Raw genomic sequence first — 10170 nt, 5'->3', positions numbered from 1 at the left:
AAGTCTGCTGTGAATGGGATGAATCATGAAACAAAAAAAAAAAAAAAAGAAAAAAAAAAAGAAAAGAAAATTCCAGTATTTTTGAATTACAATAAAATTAATTAAATTTAATTTGAATTTAAAAAAAAAAAAAAAACATTTCATAATATTTCACCCACATTCTTCCATTTTTTGTAAAAAAAAAAAACAAAAGAAAATTAAATTAAATAGAATTTTAAGAAAGAAAATTAAGTCAATGTTAGAATTATTATTTTTATTTGTTTATTTATTTATTTATTTATTTATATTCATGACCATTGCACACATTCTTCCATTTTTTGTATATTTTTAATATTTTAAAAATATTTTTTAAATAAATCAGCATAAATGTAACAAATAACACAATTTCTTTGTGTGTGTAAATAATATATCATTATTTTTGAATTACAATAAAATGAATTAAATTTAATTTGAATTAAAAAAAAACATAAAGCCTATTTTAAGAATATAAACATTTATTTTCATGACAATTACACATATTCTGCCAAATATTTTATTTATTTATTTATTTATTAAATTAGAACAAATAATAGCACAAAAAAATTAATTATCATTTTAGAAAAAAAAATAAAGACAATTTTAGGAATAATGTTTGTGCAATTTATTTTTATTACATTATTATTATTATTATTATTTTTTTTATATATTTAATTTTTTATTTTTTCAAATGATTTTGAAGTGAAATATGTTTGAGACATTTTCATGAGATTCACTCATAGAAAATGTCAGAAAAATGACTGAATTAATCTGATTGGATCTAGGAAAGAGGAAAAATTAGAATCTGAATGAATCCAGAGATGAATCATAATCAGAGAGCTGGTTATGGATGCATTATGATAAATGTCTTCCTTGCAGAAGTGTTGCAATGTCTCGCTCCACATCTTCAAATTGGCAGTGAGGATCATACCTGAAATAGACAATTCAATGGAGTTACAAATCCCAATTATTTGCATTTATTACATCGCTCTGTAAAATACTTGATTCTGATTGGTCAATCATGGTATTATATTTTTGTAGAGTCACTCTAAACTTCTTCTTCTTTATTTAGGACATAAAATGCTAATTACACTGAATTTGGTACCTTTTGTAAGGAATTCCCTCTGGGGTGATGAGAAACTTCTCAAAGTTCCAGCGGATGTCATTGGCCTTAATGGGAGACCAGTAGAGCTTCCTGATGTCTCCGATGACTGGGTTAACAAATGGAAGAGCTTCCTACAAAAAAGAAAAGTCTAAGTCCTAAAACAGACTTCATTTTGTTTATGCAAATTATAATTTCCAATCTGTGGCACTTTCAGTACCTTCAGGTAGGCGTACAGAGGATGTTCATCAGAGCCGTTCACCTCGATCTTGCTGAAGATGGGGAACTTTGGGAGGAAACCTCGTCCTGGTCTCACATACTGCAAAACATTCAGGGTTTCGTGGTTCTCCTCTGGGGAAGAGTAGGTGAAATGTGTTACAGACAATCTTTAAATTTTAAAGTAATTCCTCTAAAGTAAAGCAGAAAGTACATCAGTGGTCAAAAGTTTTTTGTTGGCAAAAAAGTTTTTTCAAGGCTGTATTTATTTGATAAAAAAAATGCAGTAAAAACAGTAATATTGTGAAATATTTTTATAATTTCAAAAAACTGTTTTCTATTTGAATATATTTAAAAATATAATTTATTCCTGTGATGCAAAGCTGAATTTTCAGCATCATTTCTCCAGTCTTCAGTGTCACACGATCCTTCAGAAATCAGTCTAATATGCTGATTTGCTGCTTAAGTCACAGTTATAATTATTATCAGTGTGAAACCATTTGTGGTTAGTGCGTCGACATATTGCGCTATGGGTGACCTGAGTTCGAATCCTGTCCATTTACACTTGTCCTATCCAAATAAAGGCATAAAAACACCAAAAATAAATCTTAAAAAAAAAAAAAAATGTTGAAAACATTTGTGCTGATTCATATTTTTGTGGAAATGTGATACATGCATTTATTTGTTTATTTATTTACCTTTTTTTCAGGATTCTTTGATTATTAGAAGTTTAAAAGAACAGCATTTATTTGAAATAGAAATATTTGCAATTTAGAAATAATGAGAAATAATGAAATAATATAGAAATAATGCATTTTAATGCATCCTTGCTGAATTAAAGTATTTAAAAAATATTCATTTCTTTTTAAAAAATTAAACACATTTGGTACATTTGGGAAAAAAAAAATTTTTTTTTTTTAATTAGGTGTTCAAAACCATCATACAGATGTTACAGCTTCCTCATTTGACAACTAGCCCCAGTCTCACTTATATAATAAATAAACTGTACAATTCAATAGATTTTATGGACCCTGACATCTGTTCTGTGTACACTGAACCAATAAATAAGTCAGTAGATCTTACCAGGTGACTGTAGGCCAAACTGATTGCAGGGAAATCCAAGCACAGTGAATTTCAGGCCTCCATACATGTCCATGAGTGCATTCATCCTGTGATACTGTACAGATTATTAACATTTTACATATTAATTTTATTTTATTTCTTATTTTACAAATATTTTAAAAGTTAAATGATTTTTAATTGATGGTTCCACCACATAAAAAAATTTTAAAAAGTTGAAAAAAAATGGTTGAAAAATATTAAATTTTTCAACAGTTACAATACCTCTTCAATAGTGGACCCTCAGAAGGTTGCCACATTGACAATGAGAAGAATTTTTCCTCTGAAGTTGCTGAGTGGAGCAGCCTTTCTCTCCAAGGTATCCATTGTGAAATCATAAACTGAATTTACAGCCATATTTACTGTAAATTCTCAGTTTCTTTGTGTCAGAGTAACTGTATGCAGTAACCTGTGGCTCTTGGCTGTGTTTCATTCACTGTTCTGTATCTCTTGGCTCAGCAGAGCTTCTGCATGGATGACTCTATTGTTGTGGAGCCGGTCATTTTTTGTCCCACGTTTGCAAAGGTATGCTGACCTGATGGTCATGTGAGTCTTCTCATTTCAATGCTCTGGTAATTGTAATTGTGTCATTGGTCAACAGAAGCCCTCCAGCACAGCAGTTGATGAATCAGGTTTGTTTTTCTTTGTTTTATAATGTCTCATCTAGAAATTACATGTGCCATATAAATAAAACAATAAATAATGCATTTACTGGTTGCAGATAATAAAAAAAACAGTATGCTGTATTTGAGGTTGGATAGGCACGCCATGATTGGTCGATTATGAACAATGCCTGCACGCTATTGGTCAATCTACTTGTCAGTCATTACCTTCAGCAAGTAAAACCAAAATTTTGGGCAATTTATAGAACAAGAGGACGTATTGTCACCCTAAACTTTATTTTGTAGTACTTTTACTCATGTAGATGTTTAAAGAGCTGTTTGTTGGTATGTATTTATCACACATACACACACATCGATCGGTCTGTCTGTAAGTGTTTGCCTGTCAATAGATCGTTATGCCTGTTATTTTCTGTCTGTCTATTCTAGACGTATATCCAAACATATATTTAGCTATTCTGAAGTCTAAAAGCACCCTTTCTTCTTCCAGGTCGTTAGATGGCAGCAGTGAGTCATCGACGTATTATTGAATCCGTAGCAGCAGAACCCGGATGAGCCGGTCAGCTGTTTATCAATCATGATAAATAATGAGCGCGGAGCGGAGGACAGTAACAGCATGGATCAAAAATCTGATGATCGCACGCAAAGCCAAAGCCACAGGTATATTTTATAAAGAAAGATGCTGGCATTTGCGCACGGATTCAGAAAAACACGCGTTTCCTTGACAGACGTTTGCATTCAGAGATGCGTTAAGTCAATGCATGCAAGCAGGAATCAAAAAACATGGTGTTTTGTTCTTCTCTCTGTACTGTCTATATAAACACTGATTTTCTAAGACAGTGGTTGCGTTTGCATGTTAAAAACAGGAAGTCTTTGACTTGTGTATCACTGGTTGTCATGTTTATAGCAGTGTATCATAATACAACTGCTGTGTTGTTTTGTGTGCATGTATGTTAAAGGAATAGTTCACCCAAAAATGAACATTTGCTGACAATTTACTCACAATGACTTTGTTTCTACATCAAAACAGATTTGTATAACTGTAGCATTGCATCACTTGCTCACCAATGGATCCTCTGCAGTGAATGGGTGCCGTCAGAATGAGTGTCCAAACTGATAAAAACATCACAGTGAACTGGAGTGGTGTGGAATACTTGTCGATTATTGTGGTGTTTTTATCAGCTGTTTGGACTCTCATTCTGACGGCACCCATTCACATGTGGCATTGTGACGCAAATTTGTGATTGAGGTGTGTGTTTTATGACAGATGTCAGCTGCTGGACCTGCCGTGGGAGGATGTGTTAGTTACACACGTGTTCTGCTACCTGCCACTGCGTCACCTGGTCAGCCTGCAGTGCGTCAGCAAGAGCTTTCGTTCTCTCATCCAGGTGTATTTGGCCAACTGCCATAAGTTTGACCCTGCACAGGTGAGGAAAAACACTTTTATACCTATAGTATTTACTTTCAGATAAAATGCACAAGTATTCTTGCTGTATAGACAGGGGTTGGACAATAAAACTGAAACACCTGTTTTTTTTTAAAAACAATTAGTACGTTGTTGAGCCTTTTTGTGCCCAATGCAGCATCATTTCATCCTGGGAATGACAAATATAAGTCCTGCACAGTAGCCAGAAGGATTTTAAGCTATTCTCCTCTTGCAAAAAAAAAAAAAAAAAAAAAGTGGCCAGGTCACTACGTGATGCTGGCGTAGGAAAACTTTTCCTAACTCGCTCTTCCAAAACATCCCTCAATAATATTCAGATCTGGTGACTGTGCAGGCCATGGGAGATGTTCATCTTCACTTTCATGTTCATCAAACCACTCTGTCACCAGCCTTGTTGTGTGTATTGGTGCATTATCATCCTGATACAAGGCACTACTTTCAGGGTACAATGTTTGATCCATTGGGTGCACATAGTCAACCTTCACTCTCTGCTCTTACTGGTGCAGTGTGCAATCAGTGAAGATAGGCCACCAGGCTGTGCAAACATATCCATGAAACCTCCAACACTATATTGGCCAGTGTTTCAGTTTCATTGTCCAACCCCTGTAAGTCTGTTTGACAGTTTAAAGTGCTCCCTGCTCTCTCAAACAAATTGTATATTTGTAGTTTAATTATATTATTATGATATAATTATATTTGTAATTTATTCTTGTGATTTTCATTGTAAATGTTTTTACTGTTACTTTTGATGAATTTAACATGTCCTTGCTGAATAAAATAATATTTTTAATAAAAAAAAATCTTTCTTACTCCAAACATTAGAATGATATATTTTTAATTAATGGAGATTTTTAATTTATCAGTGTCGGTTGATATTGGATATTAATTGTGCGTCAAATTTGCTATCATCCAACAGTCCTTTAAAGTAATTCTTTAAAAACACTGTTAAAATTTATATCAATTTTTCATACTGTACATTATCATTTTGTGATGCCTAAATTCACTTGTAGCAATCGAAATAACTTTTTATTTATTTATTTATTTATTTTTAGTGTTATTTTTAGTTTATTTGAGAAAATACTCTACAATTTTAATACTGGCTATTTATTGATTATTAAAATAATGATACAAAACAATACAGCAAAAATAGTAATATTGTACATTTTTACTGTTTAAAAGCACTGTTACTTTTTTAATATATTGTAAAATATAATTTATTCCTGTGATGCTAAGCTGAATTTTCAGCTTCATAACTCTTAATCAGTCTTAATCAATTTAATGCATCCTTGCTAAATAAAAGTATTTATTTTTTAAAAATAAACTTTTTGTGAGACGTGTTTATTAGTAGTTTTACATCGTACCAGTGTTTCAGATTCAAGGCTGCTGAAATATTGTGTGAATATTCAAATTATTCTATTTCATTAATTTGCATGCTATCATTGCTGTTTCTCCTCAGACAGGGCCTCACATTCCTAAGGAAGCCTTTTGCTCGATGCTTCGCCACAATCAAGTTCTCCACCACCTCTGTGTCACCAACTGCTCCGAATGGATCACAGACAAAGAGCTGCTGCCTGTGATTGGTCAAAACCAGCACCTGCTGCGCGTGGACATGCGCGGCTGTGTTCACCTGAGCCGTCACGCGCTGGTGGCCGTGTCTCTGAGCTGCCCGCGGCTGCAGCACCTGAGCCTGGCGCACTGCGAGTGGGTGGACAGTCTCGCGCTCCGCAGCTTGGCCGATCACTGCTCGGACCTGCGCTCGCTGGACGTCACGGCCTGCAGACAGCTGAAGGACGAGGCTGTGTGCTACGTGGCGGGGAAGTGTCCAGCGCTGCGCTCGCTCTCCGTGGCTGTTAATGCTAACATCACAGACACGGCGGTGGAGGAAGTGGCCAAAAAGTGCAGAGAGCTGGAGAGGCTGGACCTCACGGGGTGCCTGCGAGTGAGAAATGAAGCTATCAGGTGTGTCGGGTGTTTGTGCATAAGATGCAGCCGGTTGCAAGGGTTTGTTTTAAAGTGCATATCTGATTATTTCTGCTTGACTGAAGGAAAAAATTTAACTGATGAAAAAACCTAATTGTGATTTTTATTATTAATTATAAAAAAAGTTATGATTTCATTTGATAGAAAAACTTTTGTATATTAATAAATGATTGCTATTGTTAATTTAATATTAATTATTATAATTATTGCTATTTATTATTATTATTGTTGTTGTTGTTATTATTATTATTATTATTATTATTATTATTATTATTATTATTATTATTATTATTATTATTATTATTATTATAGGTCCTGACAAAATTTGGCTAAAAATGTTGATTATTTATATATGACTGTAAAATAATAGTAGTAGAAATTGTTTTTGTTATTATTTCAAAATAAGTACTAAAAATACTAATGTCATAGCAATAATAATAATCACTATCATTATTTATTGTGTATTTATTGTCATTATTATTATTATTATTATTGTTGTTGTTGTTACTCAATGTAAGTACTAATTTAGCAATTTTTTATAATTATTATTATTACTATCATTATTTATGTATTTTTATTATTTTTTATTACTAAATTAAAATACCAGAAAATAAAAAATATTACTATTGTAATACTTTACTGTAAAAAAAAAAAAAAAAAGAATTATTTTTAACAAATTCATTAAGAAAAAACATTAAATGACTATAAAATAATAATTTTGTTCAAATTTTATTACTAAACAATTATTACTGCTTGTAATAATTTGTATTTATTGCATATTTTTATTATTATTACTAAATGAAAATATTAAAACTAGAAATATTGCTATTGTAATATTTAACTGTAAAAAAAAAAAATATTTAAGACAAAAAATTGATTTTATTTACCTGTACAACTGTAAAAATTACAACACTAAGAGTTATTATGCCTGTGTTAATTTCTTAATTTTCCGTCAAGTGTTTATTTTAGCAGTAAAACACAAACAAGTCTTAAACTTCTCTTTAGCTGACAAGAGTCTATTTATAAACACTTCTTATTACAAGTGTGGGAAGTCGGTTGGCAGATGTTGCATGTGTTGCATTTACTGCAAACCAAGCTTTTCAGTAACTTGTGTTTATCTGTGTTTAGGACATTAGCAGAGTATTGCCCCAAACTGCAGTCTCTCAAAGTGAACCACTGTCACAACGTAACCGAGTCCAGTCTGGGCATTTTGCGCCGGCGTAATGTGGAGATCGATGTGGAGCCTCCCCTGCAGAGGGCACTAGTGCTGCTGCAGGATGTTGTGGGATTCGCTCCGTTCATTAACCTGCAGATTTAGCACATCTGGACTATTCTGGAGTCCAGTAGAGGTGAGGAACCAGATCAGAACCAGTTTTTGGTCTTACTGTGTATGATTAGTGCAGTGTATTGCAAAAACCATTTTGTATTTGTAACCTTTCATAAAAAATGTAGTACCTCTGGTTAGTCTGTTTGCTTTTAATGCAGTCAAGTTAGTGGAAGCTTGTGTGAAATGTTTGTTTTGTTTCATAGGTTCTCTCATCCATGATCTTTCTCTGGAAGGCTGACTTTTGAAACATTTTTACACCACTTTTACACCAATGCAATATCACAGAAGACACAACAATACATCTACATTTCAAGTGCTTGTTAGTTTTAGTGTATTTTAGCATTTAAAAAGAAACTTTCTTGCTACAGGCTTTAAAAATGAGGACTTGAACAAATCCGGTCCTATTGTTAATGGTATTTATGATAAGCATTAGAAGGGAGTTGGTCAAAATATAATATTTATTGAAACAGCTTTCTGTTTCCATGCAGGAATCAAATGTTGTATCATTTTGCACTCATGAAAAACTGAAATATTTGCACTTTTTTCAGTACAGTCCCTCAGCTTTACTGGACCATCAGATTTTTTTCTCAGCTTCATTAGACAAATCTGTAAATGGAAACACAGATATTCTTTGAAATCATCCAGGGAGCAATCAAGTCATGTTTCACAGAACATGTGTTGATTTTATTCCCATTAATCTAATAATAGAAATTAATGGCATCATTATGTTTAGGAGCTAAACAATACAGATTCTTATTAACATGTGATTCATATGAATATTGATTCATATGCACTTTGAAACCTCAGTTTGAAGGCTGGAAAATCAGTAATGGTTCAGGTTTACTTCACAGGTTTGTATTGTTTAAATAAGACAAATCGTATAGTATGTTTAATATTGGACTTTGCTGGTGTTTCACTATATGTTGCATTCATAATATTTCATCAATTTACAGAACTGAAATGTATTTATCAAGTGTATTCAGGTCATCTGTTCAGCTAAAATTTTCCTATCATAAAGTGCGCTGGAAGAATTTTAGGAGCTGTATATTTGTTGCTTTATGAGTATTTCAAGTGTATCAAGATACTATAAAATGACAGTTTTATCTTTTTTTTTTTTTTTTCTTGGATAATTATTCAACATTTTAATATGAAAATGGAATATGATTTTTGCACATGCACTGTGCTTTAATGTGTTTTGCTTTTGTATATTTCTGTAAATGTGTGGTTGTAAATTAAGTGCATAAATGTTTTATGCAAATTGCTGAGAAAGTATAAAGTCTTATGCAATACGATGCTTTGAAATGTTATTTAGTCTCACTTGATCACATTTGTGGTAATGCAGCAGTTCACCCAAAAATTACATTTACTGCAATGTGCTTACCCTCAAAGAGATGTAAATGAGTTTGTTTCTCAATGGGAACAGACTTGGAGAAATTCAGGATTACATGACTTGCTCAGCAACAGATCCTCAGTGAATGGGTGCCGTCAGAATGGATTTTCTTCCATTTGTTTCACAAGCCATTAATTGATGGAATGCCATTGCATGGATTACTTGTGGATTATAGTGATGCTTTTTTCAGTTGTTTGAACTCTCATTCTGCACCCATTTACTTCATTGGTGAGCAAGTGATGAAATGCTACATTTCTCCAAATCACATCCAAAACTTTAAACATGCTATTTAACCAGCAGAGGGCGGTGTAACCTATGCTTTCAAATGGATGAATGTCTTTTATCAATTGCGGGATGGAAGTAGAAATTTGCACTGATTTACAAACATTGTTATAAAGCATAGGTTAAAACTTGAAGAGTCTTTATTTTTGTGGTGTTAATGGGTTTGGATCATAGTTATAATTACAGAGAAGTCAAGGTTTTTGACTTGAAATCCTGCACAGGTTCAAATGCTCAAGAAAAGGAGGTCTGATTTATACATGGACTTCAACCCTGAGACTCCATGTGTCTAGTCTTTACTAAAAGTAACTTGTACTCTACATGAATAGAGGGAAGGTGGAGTCCCAATGACCTGAATAACATAATTATTAGTCATACAGCTTTATTATCCCTAATGAGCCCTAAAACTCAAACTGGTTCTGGATTGTGAAACTTTTTGTGAATAAAGGTCAGATTTAATTGATATGCATCTGAAAAGGCAACTGTCATTTAGCACGTTTCATAAGTACCATATTTAACATTTAGCATGTTTCACAAACAGTGTGTGTTAGGACAAAAGGGGAATAAAAAATTGTCATTTAAAATAAGAATAATAATAATATATAATATGCTGCAATATTATTTTTTTTAGCAGGTTTGTTTGTTTGTTTTTTTTTTTTTTTGTTTGTTTTATAAATA

General features: G+C 32.6%; 2 protein-coding genes across 2 annotated transcripts; one reads left to right on the top strand and one right to left on the bottom strand.

Moving 5' to 3' along the window:
* Nucleotides 1-768: 768 nt before the first annotated feature.
* On the bottom strand, nucleotides 769-2828 carry gpx9 (glutathione peroxidase 9). Its single transcript, XM_051100753.1, has 5 exons — nucleotides 2678-2828; nucleotides 2417-2510; nucleotides 1338-1468; nucleotides 1121-1251; nucleotides 769-946 (listed from the first exon to the last, which is right to left on the bottom strand). The coding sequence occupies exons 2-5, from the start codon at nucleotides 2499-2501 to the stop codon at nucleotides 871-873; spliced, it is 423 nt and encodes a 140-aa protein (XP_050956710.1). The 5' UTR covers nucleotides 2502-2510; nucleotides 2678-2828; the 3' UTR covers nucleotides 769-870.
* A 797-nt stretch (nucleotides 2829-3625) lies between these two features.
* fbxl15 (F-box and leucine-rich repeat protein 15) lies at nucleotides 3626-9711 on the top strand. The gene is made up of 5 exons (XM_051100751.1): nucleotides 3626-3732; nucleotides 4340-4499; nucleotides 5973-6475; nucleotides 7625-7845; nucleotides 8027-9711. Exons 1-4 carry the CDS (start codon nucleotides 3650-3652, stop codon nucleotides 7812-7814), a joined length of 936 nt encoding a protein of 311 aa, XP_050956708.1. The 5' UTR covers nucleotides 3626-3649; the 3' UTR covers nucleotides 7815-7845; nucleotides 8027-9711.
* Nucleotides 9712-10170: the final 459 nt, after the last annotated feature.

This window comes from Labeo rohita, unplaced genomic scaffold, assembly GCF_022985175.1.
Source record: "Labeo rohita strain BAU-BD-2019 unplaced genomic scaffold, IGBB_LRoh.1.0 scaffold_109, whole genome shotgun sequence".
NCBI classification, from domain to species: Eukaryota; Metazoa; Chordata; class Actinopteri; order Cypriniformes; family Cyprinidae; genus Labeo; species Labeo rohita.
This window is presented reverse-complemented; position numbering and strand designations above follow the sequence as displayed.